The 22,609-nt window shown below is 41.0% G+C and overlaps 1 protein-coding gene across 1 annotated transcript in view; it reads right to left on the bottom strand.

The window, feature by feature from the left end:
* The window catches only part of LOC128733890 (cell adhesion molecule Dscam2), a 115,145-nt gene that overhangs the window by 5,955 nt on the left and 86,581 nt on the right, over window positions 1-22,609 (bottom strand). Inside the window, exons 12-23 of the mRNA XM_053827743.1 lie at window positions 22,217-22,550; window positions 21,865-22,158; window positions 20,079-21,809; window positions 19,853-20,019; window positions 12,361-12,558; window positions 8,568-8,741; window positions 8,153-8,272; window positions 7,661-7,863; window positions 7,416-7,526; window positions 7,171-7,351; window positions 6,966-7,100; window positions 6,013-6,070 (exon numbers count right to left, since the gene is read on the bottom strand). Coding sequence (XP_053683718.1) covers window positions 6,013-6,070; window positions 6,966-7,100; window positions 7,171-7,351; window positions 7,416-7,526; window positions 7,661-7,863; window positions 8,153-8,272; window positions 8,568-8,741; window positions 12,361-12,558; window positions 19,853-20,019; window positions 20,079-21,809; window positions 21,865-22,158; window positions 22,217-22,550 — 3,706 coding nt within the window. The remainder of the gene's footprint in view (window positions 1-6,012; window positions 6,071-6,965; window positions 7,101-7,170; window positions 7,352-7,415; window positions 7,527-7,660; window positions 7,864-8,152; window positions 8,273-8,567; window positions 8,742-12,360; window positions 12,559-19,852; window positions 20,020-20,078; window positions 21,810-21,864; window positions 22,159-22,216; window positions 22,551-22,609) is intronic.

Genomic DNA, 22,609 nt, shown 5'->3' with positions numbered 1-22,609 from the left:
ATCGCAAGAATGGAGAATCTATTAGTCTAAGGCAAATAGTACTGGTAGTTGATGTACAAAAAGTAACTTGATTTTCTAATAAGGATTTTAATCAGTAACAGAAATTATCATAAGAAGGTTATACAGCTTCCAAGAGTTGAAGGTCTCAAACGGTTGTATTTTCACAAATACTTCTGGCCTATACTGCCGTGTTAGTGCTTTGGATCTATTGCGAATTTATGGAACTTCTGACATGGAAAGCGAGGAAAGTGATCCAGATTCACTAAGGATTCAAACCAACGTTCAACTGGTGCCAGTGTTATCAACCACTCCAAAGCCGAAAGCATTAACGAAACGATCATTGGAGGCGAACAAGCGTCGCGAAGGAAAAGTAGCTAATCGGAAACCAATCTTGACCAATTGCGGATGTAAAAACTTATGTGGCAATAATATAGGACCTGAAAGGAGACAAGAAACCAATGCCTGGTTTTGGGGACCCTCGAACCTACCAGCCCAGAACATGTTCAATTCATTTAACAAACTCCAGTTGAAGAAAAACGAAGAATCTTGCTCCTATAGTTTCTACTGCAAATTGTTAAAGACGTTGAACATAAAATTTACTCAACTAACTCACTCAACACGAAGATGCTCAGCATATCCATGAAAACCAATCAAGACACTCCGTTACATCAGACATAAACAAGCACCACCTGGATGAATCACCTTCAAATCAGCCGGCATGTGACACATGTTCGAGTTAGAAGGACCATATCTCACGGGCAATTTCGGGACGAGCGGAGTACGATAGCAATGGTTCCAAAGCGATGATCAACGGTTCAGTTTTTTCGGTCGATCTCGAAAAAGTAACTTCATAAAAGTAACATATTATTCCTATTTGTAATTCACTATATTAATCCAGGTAATCCAGCTTCCGAGAATGGAATCCTTTACGGATATCATTTTTTGCAAAAGGATCGTGCCATTCAGCGAAACATTTGCTCCACTTGGTGGTTCTCGGAACGGTCCTGTTCATGCTGAAAACCACACTGTGGAAAATAAATCTGACAAAAGCTCAGAAAAGAACTTACAACTACTGACTCAGATCAACAAAAGAACGAACGGGTCAAACCAAAATTTAATAGTTGTTAGCTGGTTCTTATTCTTGTAAAGATCGAATTGATTAAAAAAGGTAGCTCCCATTTTACTCCTGTGGGAAGAAGCTCAGAAATTCTTCATGTTTTCTTGATCTTCATGAATCTCCTTGTCACCATCACGCGAAAGCAGCATCAAGCGAACTTTTCAAGAGATTATCAAAAACGTAGAGAACCTGGCATTGATCCAATAGGTTGAGGTTTACAAAGGAATAATACATGTTCAAGCAAGTACTTAATCTTCCTGTTTTGCAGCTTAGAATCGGGGTGGCTCGTGTCGTTTGAAGAACCCTTAAATGGATCCGGTTCTGGGCGCTACTCGCAAGTCAGCTTCGCCCTGATCGAACTATCCGGCACGTTGAGCTAATCTATTTCTAATTCCGGTGAGGTCGTTGAAGAGAAAAGATTTCACAGCCCGGCATCGTTGCGACATGGCCAGCCGACCGTAAATCAACCAGGGTGCATACCAGTTATTTTTAAGGGGAAACCGAAAGTGGCTCAAAGATGGCTGGATAAATGGCTACCGTTCGAAGCATGTATTGTTTTGCACCTTAAAAATGCATCTGTATTGGCAGAGCATGCTTTCGCCACGGAATCAGTGCTTCCAGTGCTGTTATAATTTCCTAAAACTTGTCATTCCATTTATCGATCTGCTATATATCAACAAACGCTCAGCAAAACATTATTGCTAATGGAAAATAAATTTAACTGATCATATCGATCATTACGTGTTCATAAAAGCGACCAATGTATAATTTGGAATTGGTTAATAGATATTTGGTTGCGCACATATTTCATTGTACTAGCGGTTTCCGAAAAAGCAGCAACACAGTATCAAACTTTCGTCACATCAATAAGTGTTGAAAGAGCTTTCAACTTTCGCCGCATCGATAAGCTTAGAGTGATGTAAACAAACAAAAGGAATCAAAAACTGGCCTCCGATGCAAACGGATTTATTAAACATCCTAGTGATCCTACGCATTATTCAGTTGCTGCTGTTAATCTTGATTGAATCGGAATGCCTTGATAAAGAAAACAAATCATGTTTCGGGATGTTCGTAGTCGGTGCGGTTGGCTGCGGATCAGCTGTTTATGTTTGCAAGCTCCGCTATTTGACATATGTCACCAATTCTAATGCAATATTCAAATAAACGTTTAGGTTTTTAACGAACACATGAGATGTACATTACAGTGTTTGTCGCACTAACATAATAACGTTAGCCACTTTCGGTATCGCCTTAAATAACACGTATGATTTTCCGCGAACTGTTTCAGACAACACGAATGTTAATTGTTTTTCAATTATAGAGTTCCTGTTCTTCCAACAATACTTTGTGGCGATCAGAGCTGACATTGTAACCGCCAGAGATTTCCGAGATTTCTTCTGAACAGGTTGCAGTTTTCATCGAATATTGCAGTGAAATCAACAACGACTTCATCATCGATTGCGTTGTCAACGCTCATCACAACTTTGTGAGGAAGTACCGGTATCAATTATCCAGGTGAGTGTCTTTTAGAATTTCTCCTGACAGTGTTGATAGTGCCAATAAAGGCAATGAACCAATATTTGTAAATGCGATCAGACGATGAGTTTTGGATCTCCATTGGATGGAGCTGTCCAGTATTTTCTGACGAAATATACCATAAGTTTCATGCCGAGATTCTAGGAATACGAACCCATTGCATAGCAGAAGCAGCTACTGTCGCCGACTGTTCAATAGAGTACAGATTACTTCTGATCGGCCTCAATATACGAGTGCCCTAATCGAGTAAAGCAAAGAACAAAGAGGATCAAAACGAAAATTTTGTGTAGGAACACAATTGTGAAATCATTGAAAATGCTCGAAAAAACGTCATTTTCAATTGCAAATCGTTACGCAATAATAAAGCAATTCGGTTTCAACCGCGCCGCTTCACATGAAAACAGATCATGACTTCATCATGAAGATCGGTTTTAAAGTTTCATTTGTACTTTTCTATCAAATATTCAGTAGAAGGTCAGCAACTTTGAATGCAAATAAATTGAATTTGAGCAACATATTATAATTAACTTAATCAACATCGACAAACCGTGGCTAACTTTCAGTTTTCGTCGCCACTTAAGAGAGATACTCTTGAAAAAGAACTCGGTTCGTTCGCAAAATCACCTTTGAAAGTACTATACACATTACCCAAGCAACAATGTGAGTTTTATTGTACTCTTATGGTGGTCTTCAAGACCAATTTTGGTCTTAAATGCCATCATAAGAGTGTAATAAAACCCAAATAGTTACTTGGGTAGTGTAGGTCTTACTTAGTTAGTTGGCCTTATGTTCTATGACAAGGCCGTAACGTAATTTCTCTACCTAATTCGGTCCATGGTAGCTGGTCTCCAGTTCCGGGGTCACCCAGTGCGCACCAGCTCTCGCTTGCTACCTTTCTTGATGTGCCCCTCTTCGCCTTGTCCTCTTCGACATATCCAGCCCAACATGTTCGTCCAATTTTAGCCTGAGTACTGGGTTCGCCGTAGAGACGCGTGAGTTCGTAGTTCATTCTTCGCCTCAACGGGTCTAATTACGTTTTTTACAGTGTGCATTTTGTACGGGGGCTCAGATTGTTCAACCGCAAGTGCTTGTGGAATCCGTAGTAGGCACTTTTCCGCTGATAATACGCTTTTTAATCTCGCGGCTGGTATTGTCCTCTGTTGCCAGTGAGCTAAGGTATATGAACTCACTGACTACCCCAAACTCATTCCCGTAGATTACCACGGTACCGCAAGCATATACTTCGTTTTAAACGTATTTATGTTAAACCCAATCTTCTCTCCTTGGCGTTTTAGCTTGGTGTACTGATCTTCCACCGCCTCAAATGTTCTGCCAACAGCATCCACGTCGTCGGCAAAGCAGATAAATCTACTGGATTTATTGAAAATCGTTCGCCGCAGCATCTAGATCGCCGCTCGTCTTATAATACCTTCAAGCGCAATGTTGAGTAGTAGGCAGGAAAGACCATCTCGTTGTCGAAGTCCCGTGTTGAACCTATTCCAGTTCAACAATCCACGCGAGATTCTTATATAGCAGCGGATCCCATCCATCTAGGAAGCTTATCCGGAAAGTCGTTTTCGACCAGAATTTTCCATACCTTTTGTCGGTTTATGCAGTGCGGCTATGCAGTCAGGTGATGCGTGGGGACTCGGAATTCGCGGCACTTCTGGAGGATCTGCCGAAGGGTGAAGATTTGGTTCATTGTAGACCAACCGTCCTTGAAACCGGTCCAAGAATCTATTGGCTGTTGGCGATAGCCGATGCACTAGGGAAGCACTTTGCAGGCGGCATTCAGGATAGTGATCGCCCAGTAGTTCTCACAATCCAGCTAATCGCCTTTCTTGTAGATATGGCAAATAACCCCGTATTTCCACTTCTCCAGTAGTCGTTCCGTATCTTATATCTTAACAATCAATTGATGCAAACAGCTGGCCAACTTTTCCGGGTCCATTTTGATTCATCCTTCCTTTCCTAATGCATTATTGTTCTTTAGTCGAGCCATGATTCGTTCAAAATTTGATAAAACCAAATTATGACATTAAACCTAACACAATTTTGGTATATCACTCACAATAGTTTAAAAACATGGAAAAACATAGTGCTTTAATTCCTCCAACAGAAGAGGAAGAGGGGGATGACGAGCAAGCTGTGGATCTACCAACATTGGGCAAGGTGAAGAATGCTTCCTCGATTGTATCGAGGATCAACTCGAGGCAAAACTCTTCTCAACTCTGCACATTAGATAATAAATCCATAATGAATCAAATGTTGTTTACCGTGCAATAGATTTTATATAAATTTCAAGAATAGAATTTTTAGGCGCACCATATATCCTAAAATTTCAACACAGTATATGATCAAATCAAGCGAAATGAGTTATGATGGGCTCTTGGGATGGTGGTTGATGGAGCTACTTTTGAAATAGACGCTTATTCTCCCAACTGTGCTTCACACCTATGAAACATGAACGTTAAAGAAGACCAACTAATCTATGTGGTTCAACAAACTTCAACTAAGGGACATATGTTTTGATGTTGACATTTTTGCTTTTAATTATTTTATTCTTAAATATTTTAGTACTCTTGTGAATAAAGAAGAATAATTTAACAGAAAAAATATCATGGTCATAGTTACGGATAATATTGGAGAAGCTATAATTTAAAAGAGAGTGCGCAGAATAGGAACTGCGTAGAATTAGGAGGATTATACCAGAAACTTGTTTAGACAGTAACGTTCATATGTATATATCTGCTCAGTTCAATGTATACGCATGTACATCATAAAAGGACGTAAAATAAATAATGCAAACAGAAAGAAACGAACAGTTAAAAAATTTAACAAGTATGAAACCACGCGAGACAAGATGTAATGAGTTTTATACCAAACCTGCCAATCACCTGGTGTAAATATCTGTTGTTCAAATTAGTTAGCATGCTTTTTGTACCTTCACTTTTACGGAAGTTGGTCGAGAATCTGTTACTGTTATAGGTGCCATTTTTTTTGAAAAACCTAACAAGCCTGAAAGACGGCTTATTTACGATCAGATCTCGACCAATTTCCGTCCAAAGTGGGTAGGTTCTCTTTTCTGCGGACAGTTACTTACACTTTTCTAGCGCTAATGGTTAGCACATTGATAGTTTGGTTAGTTTAAATGATACTTATCCTAGGGTTAGTATAAAGCACTAAGCGCTCATGGGGAAAGCCTTGTGAAGAGGTGAACGGCGAAATGTGTTGCTTTATTTGGGACCATGTTCCAGCTACAATGTTCTACAGACACTACTGAACTACATATGACGATCGGTGACTAAAGTGACATGCAGTGGTTTTTTTTGGGGGGGCTTAGGAAATTCCATAGTTACCTTTTCAGTAATTTTTCAGTCTCCTCGGCATTGAGGGCGTCGGTGGATTTGGCCGTAACTGTAAAATTAAGTGTTTAATTTCGTCGGTTTAACGACGTCACGAAAGAAAAAGAAGTTGAAGACAACGGAAGTTGGTAAGGAAATGATAAGTGAACTTATGACAGAATGAAATATGGTACATGAAACATTCGATGGCAATGACTTATTCGGAGAAAAAGAACACATAAGTTAAACACGTGAAAACATACAGCATGCTTATGGTTAAAATATGGATGCTATTAATCAAACATTTTTTCACACACACATACATATACAAGAATTAGTTTATGTATGAAAACAATGGAAGGTTTCAACTGAGTAATTCAATGAGTTTTTTTGGTCATGTTATTATTAACTTCTGCTGTTAGAAGCAGCTAGCAAAGATCAACTCGAAATCATATAATGAGTTGTGAGAAAAATTCTATTCTATTCGGGGGTCATTCAGAACGGTGACCTCAACGATCACAACAGAACACAAACATAATATGAATGCGAATGAGTTACGTGAGAAGATGCGGGTATTGACTATGAGTCTATCTTGGAAGATGAGCAACATTCGGTTGTTTTTGAACGGTATGGTAGTAGGAAGTAAGTAAGTTTTTCATTCAGGGAACAAACGAAGGAAATATATTGAATTTGCCGGAACTCACCCTCGGCTGGTTCTTCAGTTGAGGAAGCAGATTTGACGAGTTTGTTTGAAAAAAATGTGTTTGGGTACGGATGGAACAATCAATCGATAGCCGAAGATTTTGATTTTGGTAATAGGAAAAAAAGGGAAAACGCTTCGTTAGCTCTGGTGTAAAACGTTTAATGCAACATTTGACTGTAATTGTTAAATGTGCGATCTGATGGCTCGTAACGATCGAATGTTTGGATGAAAGTGAGCTTGTTGTTAGAATGTGCCAAAAACTTACCGCCATAGTTGCCCCGAGGGCCATTGTCTCGATCACATTCGGCTTCCGAAATTTCGTTACTTTCTTTAGAATCGTTGAAAGACGAATTGCTGGTATCGTGGTTTCTTGGCGGGGGTGGTGGGGGTTCCGGAGATCCTATTGACAAAAAAAGGATTGATTGAGTAACGTGGACATAGTCGATCAGAGATAAAGTTGCGCTACTTACCCACACTGCGTCGTCCAACAGATCCTCGTGATCCGTAGTGATCGTATGGTGTACCATAGTTTCCACCGTACTGCGATCCATACTGATCCTCTTCTGGAGCACAGTTAGCTGGATCGTCGTATTCGGGACCAGGTCCGCAGTACATAGATCCACCCTGAGAGTTGATGCGAGTGTAGCGTCTCTGTTGACAAGAAAATTCAAGGTTAAATGTATTTCTACCGATTGAAGGTCGAGCTGTTACTTACATATTGATCCTCCTCCGCGCAGTTAGCTGGATCGTCATACTCCGGCGCCGGTGTGTAGATGCTACTCTGTCCTCCTTGGCTGTTCTTGCGTGCATACCGGTTCTGGCGTGGCTAGAAATAGGTAAGAATCATTATTCTCATATGATACGAAACGGAGTTGGCGCGCTTTTATCGCTTAGCTGTCGAAGGTTGGTTCGATTTTTGAGGCGTAGAGGTAAAATGTCGGCGATCGCGCCATACTGTACCATTGACTGTGATCCGGAACGTGAGTGCACGTGGTTCGGCACCTGCATCGCCATGTTGGAACCCATCGTTCCCATGTGCCCTGGGCCTCCCATGCCGTTCTGGTGCGGGAAGGTTTGGAAGTTCATTGCCTTGGTTGGATCCATCTCTTCGCGGAAGCCCAGCAGGTGGAAGGTTGCGTACGGGCAGATTTCATCCTCCATGCCTACGAATTTCCAGGTTATTCATGATATGTTAGTGTCAAGGTAGCATAATGCGGTGGTTTAAAGCTCTATTTTAGTTTTGTTAGTATCAATCTTACCGTTATCTATGTAGAGCGAATGTCGGTTAGTTGGATGGTTAATTAAAGTTTTAATTTTGACAAATTACACCAGATATTTTAGTGAAAGGGTGGAAGACAAAGGGCAATGCGTTAGATCGATGCGTTTTGCAACAGAAAATTGAAAGCTATCTACTCTAGGCGATGGGTGAGATAAAAATCAAGTTGACGTTACCGTAACACGCTGGTGGATGGTTGCATCGTCTAGGCGGCGGAGGCACAACTGTCTTCAGTTCCTCGTAAAGAGGTCGGCGTGGGTCCCAGGTCGAGTGATTTGATTTAGAAGGATTATGGCCTGATTGATGGTATAAATAATAATCAATTTTGATGAGATGATGTAAAGAGCGGATAACTAAGGTTTGATGATTGTACAACTTGAAACTTCCATGGAAAAGTAGTTGTGGAATAAACACTATATGACTAAACATTTACGCAGTAAAAAACACTATAAAGATCGAACTTTTGAATCGAAAAAAGAAACATCTAGAGAAAAGGTAAAACACATCTACGTCCGCTACTTACGTAGAGGTCACCAATTTGGGCAACGTAGTGTTCCAAATCGAAATACAATCTGATCGCAAGATACTCACTTATCACGGTTCCGCGCTTGACACGATCACAGGTATTATAGTTAGATCCGGGCACCGGAGGTAACTTTCGGTTCGGTGGAGCAATGTAGCCCAGTTCGTCGCGAATGTCTGGCCGACGTTTGTCCAGTGTAGCCGCTCCGGCCGGTCCCATTGATTGGTTATACACGACGTCATCTTGAAGCGTTATTTTTTTCGGTACATTTTCGGGATTTGATGCCGGGAAATGAACGGGAAGGTTAGCATTTTTAAAACAAATACAGATTTTGATAGTTTGATTTCCGTTGCTTTTCAGCTTTTGCTCTTTGTAGTGAAATAGTTTTGTACAGTGGTTTTCCTCTTTTGAGAATATAATATACAGTTCAGTGTTACATTGCTGGAAAATACGATAGATGCTCCGAATTTCTGAACGCGTTATTTCCAAGATTTGGGGAGATGATAAACTAACGGAGGAATAAATTGTTTGTCCCATGTACAAAAACGCTGACGCTGCCGACAAAGTACTGTCCTATGGGATTAAATTTCCTCCAACCTGAAGATCTTGCAGAAATGTCGGAAATACATTGTGCCTACATGTTGAACACATCTTTATTGATTTGAAAGCAGCATATAGTCGACAGAGACCAGCTGTGGTAGATAATGCACAAACACGGTTTTCTGAACAAACTGACACGACTGATCAGCGCTAATACATTGGGTCGAGTGATATGTTTCGTGTACATCTTGGGAATTACAAGCTACAGGCACTACTTGGAGAGATTCCTACTGTACATCTGGCGAAAGTCGGTAGGTTACGGAGGAGAGAGTTTATAGAGATAAATTAGATCCGTGGTTGGTACTTTCGATGTCAGAACCTATCCGGGTGCTAACACCCTGCGTTGGTTGAGAAGAACGCAGCGCGGGTACAAATCAGAATGTGGAGCGATTCAAACAAAAGCGGAGACAGCAAGCCCAACGCTTTCAGAAGAAGAAGTCCCACCAGGAAGAGAAGGAGAGCGAAAAACTCAGGCAGCTGTATCGCTTTCACGACACACGGAAGTTCTATCAGAGACTACGAATCTCGCAGAGGCTTTGTGCCGCGGGCCGAAATAAAGATGGAGGTATCTTGACTGACGACCTGCTGTGATCGAAAGGTGGAAGCAGGACTACGATGAACACTTGAATGGCGTGCAGGCAGAAGACCATGATAGCAGAGGAAGTGGCCATTGGTGATCATTGGTGTAGCATCGATAAGGGAAGTTAAGGAAGCCGTCTAGTGGATGAAGAACAACAAAGCAGCGGGAAAAGATGGCATTGGAGCGGAACTTATTAAAATCGGCCCGGACAAGTTGGCCGGCTGTCTGGATCAACTGATTGTCAAGACTTGGGATACGGAACGACTACCGGAGGAGTGGAAAGACGGGGTTATTTGTCCTATCTATAAGATTGTGAGAACTACCGAGCGATCACTATCCTGAATGCCGCCTACAAAGAGTTGTCCCAAGTCACCTTCCGTCGACTATCGATAAAAGCCAATAGATTTGTGGGCAGTTATCAGGCTTCCTAGAGGGTCGGTCTACTACGGACCAAATCTTCACCTTGCGGCAGATCCAGAAGTGCCGCGAATTTCGAATCCTCACGCATCATCTGTTTATCAACTGCAAAGCCGCATTTGATAGTGTAAACTGACAAGAGCTATGGAAAATGTTGGACGAAAACGGCTTTCCGTGTGACCTTACTAGACTATTCATGGCTACGGCTGGATGGGATCCAGTGCTGTGTGAGAATTTCGGCTGGATTGTAGGACCCGTTCGAACCTCGCGAGGGACTTCGACAAGGAGATGCTCGTTCCTGCTTGCCATTCAACATCGCACTTGAAGGTGTCAAAGACAAACAGCGATCGCGGGACTCGATTTTCAATAAATGCAGTCAAATTATCTGCTTTGATGACGACGTGGATGCTGTCGGCAGAACATTTGAGGCGGTGGAAGATCAGTACACCAGACTGAAACGCGAAGCAGAGAAGATTGGGTTGAAGATAAATACGTCTAAAACGAAGTATATGCTGGCGGGCGGAACTGAGCGCGACATGGCCCGCTTAGGCAATTCTGCGGTAATTGACGGGGATAAGTTTCAGGTAGTAGACGAGTTCGTATACCTTAGCTCACTGGCAACAGAGGATAACAATACCAGCCGTTAGATTAAAAGGCGTATTATCAGCGTAAGCCCGGCCTACTACGGACTCCACAAACACTTCCGGTTGAACAATCTGAGCCTGATCTGAGTACAAAACGCTAATTACACCGGTTGTCCTCTACGGGTACAAAACGTGGACACTGCTAGAATAGGAGCTACAAGCACTCGGAGTTTTCGAACGACGGGTGCTAAGAACCATCTTTGGCGGCGTGCAACAGAGCGGTGTATGGAGGCGAACCCAGCATTCAGAAAGTGAGTGGTTAATGCTGGACGGATACGCTGGGCAGGACATGTGGCTAGAATGCCGGACAACCATCTAACAAAAATGGTTCTCGCATCGAATCCGGTAGGAACAAGACAAACAGGGGCACAACGAGCGAGATGGCAAGACCAGGTGAAGCGAAATCTGGCGAGCATTGGTTGCCCGCGGAACTGGAGACCAGCTGCCACGGACCGAAATAGATGGAGAAATTATGCTACGTAAGTGCTAGGTACAACCGCATGACACGTAGTTCTATATCAGACAAGTTTTTGCGACAGGACTTGGATTTGGATCATAACTTGAATTTGGACTCGGGCTTAGGGAAGTGGACTGCAGGTTAGTTTTGGATTTAGTTTTGAATTTAGAATTAGATGTGAACTTATGACGTAGCTCTACGATGACTGGACGACCTCCATCTTTCCAGGCGCATGTTGTAGTAGAACCAGATGTAATCTTGTACTGACTTTCGATTCGAATAACAACGATAGCTATGCCGAATTACCACTGATGGGGTCTGACTAAGATCGAGGAGGAACAGCTAACGGTGAAACGGGCAAAGGGTCGAGTTTTTATGGAGGCGGACAATTGCTCTGACAGGCTGGAAAAGAAAACCTTCAAAACAAATTACGAACATCAGCGTGCCAACTGCTGTTATGTGCAATGACAAGGAGGGACCAGAAGTGATCAAGCGTTAGAGATAACATTTCGATATGCTGTTGAATAATTAAATGGTAAATAAACTAGCATTATGAGCATGAAAAGCAACGGAAATCTGTTCTACATATTTTCTGATACAATTCAATCAATCAACGGATCAACGAATCACCCGCTGAATAAACCAGAAAATATAGTTATTCGACAATCGTACGCACACACAGTTAATACTCAATTTATACTACAGGTAAAGTGGTATCGCAAAGCGATATTTTTACATTCTATCTACCGATCGACCTAGAAAAGCTTTCATTTTTGTACAATTTTCGGACACGAGGTTTAATGTTATCAACTTTTAGTTGATCCAATACACACTCTAAATGTTCATTTAAACTAAATCAAATAACAAAAATATTGTGTTCTCGGATTACTGTAGGGTGGTTAAATAAATAGCGTTTGTACAAATCGGTGTTTGAAGGTGAACTTAAAATACAATCGAATCACATCGTAATTTCTGGTAGACGACAATATTGTACACGACGCACTATGTGGCAAATGTGGTTTCGGTGGGTGGATCATTAGACGGTACGATCATCATAAAAAAAAACAAAAACAAAAACGAACAATCAAAAACAGATGGGTGTGGTGTAGAACTAAAAAGCAAACAGTAGCTGGTATAATCGAAAGCTTGTAACCAAAACCTACAGTAAACATCCTTCGGGCCGCAGCGTGGATCGTCGTCTCGTCGGCGTGAGATCGCTACGCATATCACGAGCACACCGACCGCCACCACGATAACAGTCGCAATCAGTGGGACCATTACGTTCAGATCGATCCAGTGGGGGATCCAGGGCGGGTACGCAACACCTGGCTGAATCGAGCTCAGATTGGGGGCGATCGTGCCTGAACGTTCGTCGGATCGTATTTTTGTGTGTTGTGCGTGTTCATGTTCATGTTTCGTTTTTTCACATGCGATTTTCAGTGGTCACGGTAGTAGTTGGTAGTAGTAGTATTTGTTGGTAAGGATAAAAAAGAAGAAAAAATAATTATACCTTTATTATTGTTGCCTTTGTTACGAAGCACACAAATAACGATAGCTGCTATAATAGTAACGAGTAAAGCGGCTACGACTGGTACTATAAGGTTCAAATTAGAGAGGATGATACGGATCGTGTCCTCGGCCGTTAACTCGGGTACATCGCGAGTGGGTGCGATTGTCCCTGAAACAACCAATTAAAAAAGAAAGAGAGAGATTGAAGAAGGGATATTATTCGTTAGTCGTTTTGGCTTTGGCGATTGCTTCAGTTTCATTATAATTTGCTGATCGTTTTAAATTTCGTTTCACTACTACGGATTAATTTAGAAACACAAATATTGACAGGTACAATGAAGAATGCCGAAATGTTACAGAAAAAGCTAAACAGTGTTGAGAAAATTATTTGTGTTTTTTTTAGAACTTGTTTAACTTATTCAAATAAATGAAGAATGAAGTGAACGAAAAACACGAATATTAGGATTGACAGTAAAAATGGACTTCTGTTTTTCATAAACTAGGAAAAACTACTGTGGAAGTATACATCTATGGTTTGAGTAACGGTTTTAGGTTCGCTAAATCTAACATCTACGGAAAATTGAACAGCTAATAGGAACATAACTTGCTATGTTGTTGGATGCTAAAATTAAACTTTCGAAGATGAAGATGAGCAGCGAGATGAGAAAGAAACTAATAGAATGCTTAACAGGTTTAGATTTTTTCATTAACTTCTCAATTCGAATGATGAAAACAGTTTCATAAACGATCGACCGATCACTTCCCGCCGATCACTGGTTTTTCATACATAACTCTGGAACAGAAAATAACGCTTTCGTGACATTTTCACCATAACAGAGTCGGTGAACAAGAAAAAAGAATTTCGAAAATATTTCATGAACCAGACCATAACTGTAACTGTAATTATAATTACAAAGATTAACTCTATGATATACGTTTTGTAAGAACTAAGAAGACAGCACGTTACAGTTTTTTTATTATGATGTTTGGTTCCTGTAATAGGTGATTGTTTAGTAAATTCGAGGCTTTCGGTCATAATTCAAAACTAACAAAAAAAACTATCGTGCAATTTTCAGCACTAAAAGACAAAACAGAACGTAGTTTCTCGTATTCTTCTTTGAAATTTTCTATCGCCGTGGAAAATTTTGTGAAAAACTTTTTTCAGAGATTATTTCTAGGGTGTTAAGTTGCCCAAATTTGTATGCAAAAATGTATGTACTACGCTTGAAGTTTGAAACGCTTGAGTTATGAATTTTTTCAAAAAGCGATGTTCAAGAAAATTGAAAAAAAAAAATACTTCACAGTTTCTAGAAAAATAAGAACATGAATTTTTTAAATATTGTTTTCATTCAAAACCCATTTAACTACGCTAGCGTACAAAATTTCAAGAAATTCTGGGATAACTTAGAAAAATGCTTTGGACACAAATTTCGAGATAGGGGTCAGTCCCGAGGTAGTGGTTAGCATTCATATCTCTCACGCCGAAGACCCGGGTTCAAATCCCAACCTTGCAAAAGTCACGAATGACCCAAACTGTTAAAGTTAAAAAACGGGATTCTGCTTAAATACGGGCGATTCGCCACAACCACAAGGTGTTTGTTTTAGAGAGTGCTGACGATTCAAAAAACTATTGGATGCCATTCGACTCCGTTTCATAAATTTACTTGTCTCGGACTCTGTCGTTAGGCGACCGCTGTGTTTTCAAGCACTAGAAATTAGATTATCTTCTCTAAACGCTGACCTCTCCACTAATCTAGACCCACCCACTCGATGATAGCACACAGTTCCATTGACATCGGAGGTGATATTGAGCTGTAATACCACTGTTCACTGGTCAGTCGTCGTATCTTCAAATCTCAACTGAGAGAAACTGTTAAAGTCCAAGGATCGTAGAACTAGCCCCGTAATTGTCCCGTACACTAACCGTTGACTGCAACGTCCGTCGAGAAATGTAACGCCAGAGCTTTACTTTTTTTGACTTCGATATAACCTTTCGAGCAAAGCTCTTCGGGGTCTCTGCTATTGTATTATCAGAACGTGAGTGGATTTCGAGCTAAAATCGATTATTTTTCTATCAGAATTGAACTTCAATATAATTGTTTAAGAACAGTGGTTCGGAAACGCTCTTCCATCTTCAGATGTGACCGTAATCAGTAGAATAGTCTTAAAACCTCGAAGATATGTTAATTGCAATCTTTAACAAGCTGAGTTGTTTTGTCGACCCCTACTCGATTTACGAGACATTTGAGCAGCAAATATTATTTTGGTTGATCGTTTTATAAGCATCCCTACTATTAATTCACTTTCCAGCCGTAAGAAGTCTCAGCGAACAAGGCGTTTCCTAACGAATGGAATCCAGATCCATTTTTATGCTCCTTTTTAAAAATTAAACAATGAAATTGCGACTGCTAAGCTCGACAAGATGGAATTTGGTGGCAGCCTGTTGCTTTGGCTAAAGTTTTACTTAGCTAACTCCTAACTGTTAAAATTAGAAAGTCGATATCCAGCAAGTTTACTGCTACGTCCGGTGTTCCACGAGGCAGCCATCTTGGCTCGCTCATCTTCGTGCTATATTTCAACGATGTAAATTTTTAACTGCCAGAGCCCAGGTTTTCCTTTGTGGAAGGCGCCCTGTTCTTGTTACAACTGGAGAGCTTTTCAAGGTGGTGCAACGGAAATAGATTGTAATGCTAGCAAGGGTTCAATTGTATCGTTCGTGAGGAAAAAGTGGCGGTCGATCCTTTTCGACTATCATCTCGGCGGTGCACAGTGGGACCATTCTGGAAAAAGACGGCCAAAAGTCTTTTCTCGCTTTTCCTGACGTTTTCGAGCTTAGGTGTCTTAGGAGAAGTTTCATAAAAAGTTTCGATTTTCATATAATTAGATATTAAGGGGATAACAAATTTGGAAAAAAAATATTTTTTTATAGGAACTATAACGCATGGTCATGTGTTCGGCAAAGTTGTAGAACTTTGAATTTCATTAAGCTTTGCCGAAGATACTTAGTATCTGCATCATATGGTTTGCGAGATATAATTGACTTTCTGTCGTGACCCCCTTAAAATCAGTTTTTAAACTTTTTGTACACAAAACCTCATCTAAGATCTAACAGGTTCGACATGTTCTACAAACTTTTGGATACTATCAAAATACGTAACTTTTTAGAAGGTGCATATATCATATGTTGCTTTATTTGCTTTAAAAATAAAATTGAAGGATAAATTTTACTTTTTTTACAAATATTTTTTTCGTAAATAGGCACCTACTGGCAGCTAAAGTTAGCATCGCTTGAACCGCCATAGAATATAGTATAAGTGTGCCAATTATCCAATTATATGAAAGTGTCATTAGATGCAGAATACTTTTTTATGAAACTTCTCCTAAGACACCTAAGCACGACAACGTCAGGAAAAGCGAAAAAAGACTTTTGACCGCCTTTTTCCAGGATGGTCCCATTGTGCGGTGAACTGATTAAAAGGGAGTTCTGTATCAAAGACTTTGGATTTTTCTCTGACTCACACACTCGGTCCGATTACGATAATTTATAAAACTTCGCAGATGTAAACTACTTGATGAATTCCCGTTGCGAATTAGTTCGTTCAACGTTAAAATATTATTCAATAGTCTGGATTCCGCGTTATTTTAAACCGCGTCGATCGGATCGGAAAAATAGAACGCAGATGCAATCGATCCTCAGCAATCTTAGAGTTCAATTTCGAGCGCTTCTCAGCAGAATGTTCTTACAAGTGCTGTTTCCAAGGACATGCTATGGAGCAAACGAAGCCATCATCGGCGTTCAACGAGTCTGCAATCAAGAATTGACTGGGTTTGATTTTGATCTTTCTCGTGACACGCTTCGTATGAACTTTTTAAATATTTTTTGTACCAACCAAAGATATCATTAGGACAACAATATATCTGCTTCAACCGGAATACACTCCAGTCGCTTTTTACGCGAAGGATACGTTCCGCGTAAATTCCGAAACTCGCTTAACTAATCGCGTAAATTCCGAAATTCACACAAAAAATGCGTAAATTCCAAATTCGCGTAAAAACAATTGCTTGTAAAAAGCGACTTCAGTGTAGGGTATTATTAGCAGACGATCGACGACGTAACGTTGATGTCTGAAAATTAGAAACAATCCTGTTTAGTTTGAGATGTTCCTGAAAGTGAACGCATCATCATCATTAGCAGCAGATTAGAGTCGGAGTGGCTCGTGCCGTTTGAAAAAGTCGTCTTTACTTCACTTGATTCTGGGCTCCTTCTCACCGTCAATTCCACGCGTCTCAACGCTTGCAAATTAACTTTGATTTGGTTGAGCAATCTACCATGTGGAACTTCTACTCCTGGTACCTATGGGGGCACCAATTGTCGTCCGGCATCCTCGCGACGGTTTTGTCCTATCGTAACCCTCCGATTTTCGCCAAATGTATGATAAATAACTTTCCTGACAAATCCTGGATATTACTCAATAGTGTATCGTTACTAGTGGTTCCATACATGTTTGCAGGGCTTTCCTAGGAGTTGGTCTTTTCCGATAGTTAGCCTATTAGTCTTTTCCTGTACGATTTCTCACCAAGTCGGAAGCACGAACGCTAGAATCGTTTGAGGATATATCCAGGTTAACTTCCATTCTGCCATTGAGGTACTAATCGAAAAGCTACTTCCATTTGTCGATCACCTCACACTCGTTTGTGCTGAAGTATTCATCTTTTTTTTCTACTTATTGCGGTGAGTAACATTTCAGAAATTGGTCCCCTCATAGGCCAAATCCCTGTTATGACCCACAATCTCTGTCATCAATCTTTACAATTTCTGCCGTCTTCCCGGGGCTTCTTCTTCCTCAAGATCGTGCTCAACTCGTTTTGCACTGCCGAGCCGATACTTGTCCAAGTTCTCCTTCGTGGTAATACTTAGATAAATCAGCCCTTTTTCTTCTTAATTACTTGCTGGCATCCCTATCAAACGTTATTTCGTGCAATCTGGGGTTCCTCGTCTAGCGATACCGTTGCAACCTCATTGACGGCCGAGCGTTACCTGTCTTATCCGTCTTCGGAGGTCGCTGCGGATATATTTGCGCCGTTAAAAATTCCTCTAATAACCTAGTCTTGGGAAGCTACAAAGTGAAGCTTGGAATTGAAGAAATGGTCTCTAACCCTTAACCCTCCGTTACTGGTGCTGTTGTATTTTGTACAACGCCTGTGAACCGTTAACTTTATCTCGGGATTCCAGCAATAAAGAAAATTACTGTTTTCAGCAAAGTTGATCCACAAACCAAGATCTTTCAAACGGTGGAAAAAGTTTCATAAGTTTTTCACCAAGTGGGATTAGTATTCGAGTAAATTCTGTTAGGTTTTGGCATGCCTATAATTCGAAATTGGCGCGAGTAACGAAAGGTTAACAGAAACATTCTCTCGTTGATCGTTTCCATCGGTATCGGTCCATTACGCGAACCTGACAACATTTGAGTAATTTAGGTAGATTGTCTTAGTCTCGCGATTGGGTTCCCAACTTGACTTTAGCATTCGAGACAACAGCACGTTCTTCCCGCTGCTGGTCAGACACTGTCAGAAGCCGCTCCTACTATATTGAAAAAAAAAAAAAAAAAACTATGTTCCGCCGTGAAGTACTACGATTTACACTGCGCTCTTAGGCGACGTTTATCTCCACGATCTGACACGAAATAATCCAATCCTAAATTGGAATAATCGCTTGTTTAATTACCAGTTTGTTTAATGTTTCTCCCACCAATATATTCGTACTTTAAATATAGATAGAATCCCATAAATTCGTTCTCTAGACCTTTGACTCTTGTTTAATGATTCTTGCAATACTTCAAGAAATTTTAGTTTTCTTGGATACTTTGGTATTTCAATTCATTTTGCAACAATTTTTTGTTTTTTATCAATATTTAAGCAAATTTAAACAAATTCTCAAAGTATTTTAAGATGTATTTTTTAATTCATGAAGATCTGAATAGAAACTTCAGATTTCAACAGTTTATTTCTTTAAATTGAATAAAGTTTGTTTATTACTTAAACGTTTTTGCATAGAAGCACTGCGCCCTTATCTTAATAATATCGTTTAAACAAAAAAATCAACGCTCAGATAGATTTAAAACTGTTTTCATCATTCGATACCGCGAGCTCTATAACTGCTACAGTTTAAATCGGCTACGGTGCGTGCAAAGAGCGTGTGTCTATACATATTGGGTGGCTGATCGGATGATAGTGACTGAAGTCTACGAAACTCAACAGACTAATACATATGTTAAGAGAAGAACTAATGAACGTAAACTAATGAAACGAATTGGGCTTTTTTTTATCCAAACAAGGGACCAAATTGCACTTGATAAAACTTAAACAAAACCAGACGGGTTTCCAGTTCCGCTTTCTGTTTTTTTTTTCTTGTTTCTGGAGGGGTCGATTGCAACATGATTGTACTATGTACATGTCAAGAAAGTGTTTATTGGTGCCAATCAGTAACGAATTATTTTTCTCGTGTTATGTACAATTTTATCGTTACATTACTACCGGGAATGTGCATTTTGTGCTCTCCGGGCATTAATGGTACGTACGTGGGGAGGAAGTTTCTTGTTTCAAACTTACGTTTAGATCAATCGCATTCGGAATCAAAGTGGTGCATTCGTAAAGAGAAATAACTTTTGTGTCTAATACTGATGTTTTTTTTTTGGCAATCGTGATCTAATTTTGTTAGGTATGCATTTCCAATCGCTTCTGGTTGTTGTAGAGAGTATAATCTAGAACTTTACTTTGAGGTTGTTTCAGAGACAAGGTCGGTTTATTTCTTAGCTTACTAAAATGAACCAAACAATCGAACTGAATGTTCTTCGAACGGAAAGATATTAAAATAACCGAGACACAGTCGATGCCGTACAAGAAATATAGCAACTGATAAGATGATGAGTGTGATGAGCGAATGATTCGAACTGAGGAATAATTAGTATGCAGTAACAGAAATGAAGCAGAAATTTATTTTACTGGTTAGTTATGTTGAAACTGAAACCGAAGAGTTTAGCTAGAATATTGTCCAATATTTATTAACTCGATAAACTATAATTCGATTATAACAAGAAGAACGAGATGATGATAAGAAGCTTCAAAGAAAGCACTAGTGTCACTTACCTCCGGTAATGGTGAGAGTGGCAAATTCGTACTCGGCTACAGTGAAACCAGCGTTATTATGAGCAGTTACCCTTAGGTTGTACCAAGTTGCGGGTTCCAGGTCTAGTACAACAAAGTTACCACCCGGCTTAACGTTGTTCGAAATTTGATTCCAATCGACTTGATCCCTAAGTCGGAAAGAAATGTTATTTCCTTCTAAACGTAGAAAACCTTTCTCTGTACTTACTTTTTCTTGTGTTCTACGACAAAGTGCGACATCCGGCAACCACCATCCTTCCAGGCTGGCAGATGCAGTGTAATCGAGTTGGATGAAACTTCGATGAAACGTGACTTTTCCGGCAGCAATGGTTTTGAACCCTTTGTTCGTGTGTTAAGAATATCCGATGGTTCTCCAGCTCCGATCGTATTGTATGCGGTAGCATAGACCTGGTACCGAGATCCGCAGTATAGGTTTTCGATGGTATATTTGGGGGCTTCCAGTGCCACATCGATGGTTTCCCACTCGCCAAATTCCGGTTTGTAGTGCAGGGTGTAGCCTTGCAACGGTGCAGTGTCCGATTCGTGTGGCTTCAGCTTAACAGCTAGCGAGTCTGTGGTTGTGGCAGTGAGGGTTAATTGCGGAGATTGTGGTGGTGCAAGAACAATTAGTCGGTGGGTAATGGAGTCTTTGGCGATCGAATTTTCGGCAGTGCACGTGTAGTCTCCGGCATCCTGTCGGATAACATCCTTGATATAGAGCGAGCCTTCGGGTAGTTGTCGTATGCGTTCGTTGGCAACAAATTCCTGTCCCTTGATTTTCCACGTGATGTCTGGGGTGGGTGATCCAACGGCGAGGCAAGGCAATTTAGCGTCTTCTTTAAATGTCGCCGTGAAGCTGTCATCGAATGAAGCAATCTTTGCCGGAACTTTGTCGCTAGGCTTGGCTTGGAGTGTTTTCGATCGTTGACCTTCGCCAATGGTTGTACTTGCGGTGACCCAGAAGTCATATTGTAGGCTCTTCTCAAGACCCGAAGCTTCATAGCTCATCTGATAGGCTGGTACTTTGTGGCTCTTGGGTTCCTGATCGCCATTTTTGATGTACACGGTATATTGTAGGATAACTCCATTTGGTTGTGAAGGTGGTAACCACGAAACTAGAATGGATCCTTCCGACATGACAAGGGCCTTTACAGCAGTTGGAGACTCCGGTACATCTTGCTCGGTTTGGCAGTGAATTGGAGCACTTCGAACACCATCACCTCCTGAGGTAGTAGCTAGAACCTGCATCGTGTAGTTGGTATACTTCTTCAGACCATGCAAGACAGTATCGCTTGAAGCAGTCTTCTTATAATCCTTATTCTTGTCGTCATTCCACAGTTCGCTTGGAGCGTAGACAACTTTGTATCCCTTGATAACACCGTTGGCCGATTCTAGTGGGGGACTGACCCAGGATACGCGGATCGTCTGAGAAGTCAGAGTGGTGCACATGGTGTCACTTGGTGGTTGATCAGGAGTTCCCTCAGCAGTGTATTGCTTTTCTTCTTCGCTCATCGGACCTGCTCCGACTTTGTTAAAAGCTTGAATCACGATCGAATACTGGGTGTATGTTTTCAGATTATTGATTTCCAAGCTGTGCTCCTTGCCTTCTCCACCTTCCAATGAATAGTTTACCGTCTCATAGATGTAGGAAGAATTTTGCGACGTTTGTTTAAATCCAACATAATATCCTAGGATGTCACCATTCCATTCGGCTCTCGGTGGTGCCTTCCAGCTAACTCGCAGCGTCGTCTGATTGATGGGTTCGACTTTGATTGCCTGCGGTTTTCCGGATGGTGCTTCCTCGGCCGTAATGATTGTTACTACCTCCGACGAGTCTGACACTCCAATTTCGTTTTCGGCAACAATTCGAATGTTATAGGTTGTAGCGGGACTTAGTTTCTGTACTTGAGCTTCATTGGTGTGACCCGGTACGATAACACTACAAATTTAAATCGTTAATCACTGATTCAATTTAGTTTTAACATCAAACTTACCGATCAACATCATTCTCCCAAGTTCCTCGAGAGCGCTTGAACTCGATAATGTATCGCTTAAGCGGTGAATTGCCACTGTACGGTTTAGCCCAGCTCAACTGCACGGTTCGACCAGATTTGTCCAAAACTTTCAGTGCATAGGGCATTTCGGGAGCTTCCTGAATGATCATATTGATGCTGGAGTCATCGCTTCCGAACGCATTCGTAGCCATGCAAGTGAACAGTGCCGAATCGCTTCGTTCCGTTCGCTTGATCGAGAGACTTGACATAACACCATCGGGACGAATTTCCTCTCTAAAATACAATGTTTTAAATAAGTTATGTTTTACTTTGAAATTATCGCTGCTTTTACCTGATAGTGTAGCGATTGTCCGACTTCGGGTCCAGACGGATATTGTTCATGTTCCACAGAATACCGATCGGTTTTTCACCTTTGGCTTCACATTGCAATACAGTTGGTTCACCTCGTCGGGCTGTTTGATTGCGCAGCTTCTCGGTAAATTCTGGTGGAGCTTGAACAGTAATCTGGATAACAGCACTCAGACCCGAGCCAATACCGTTAATTGCTTCGCACAGATAGTAACCTTCATTCGATTTCTGAATATTGTTAATGAACAGTGATCCTTCCTCGACCCGAATGCTAGAGTCGTTCGAGCGAAGATCTTTGTATTCTCCAGGGGTATCACCTGATAGAAACCATTTAACAGACGGTGGGGGTTAAGAGACTCGTTTGTAAAATAAAAGG

This window comes from Sabethes cyaneus, chromosome 2 (genome assembly GCF_943734655.1).
Source record: "Sabethes cyaneus chromosome 2, idSabCyanKW18_F2, whole genome shotgun sequence".
In the NCBI taxonomy this organism is placed as follows: Eukaryota; Metazoa; Arthropoda; class Insecta; order Diptera; family Culicidae; genus Sabethes; species Sabethes cyaneus.
The sequence above is the reverse complement of the archived record's forward strand: the minus strand, read 5'-3'. Positions and strand labels throughout refer to the sequence as shown.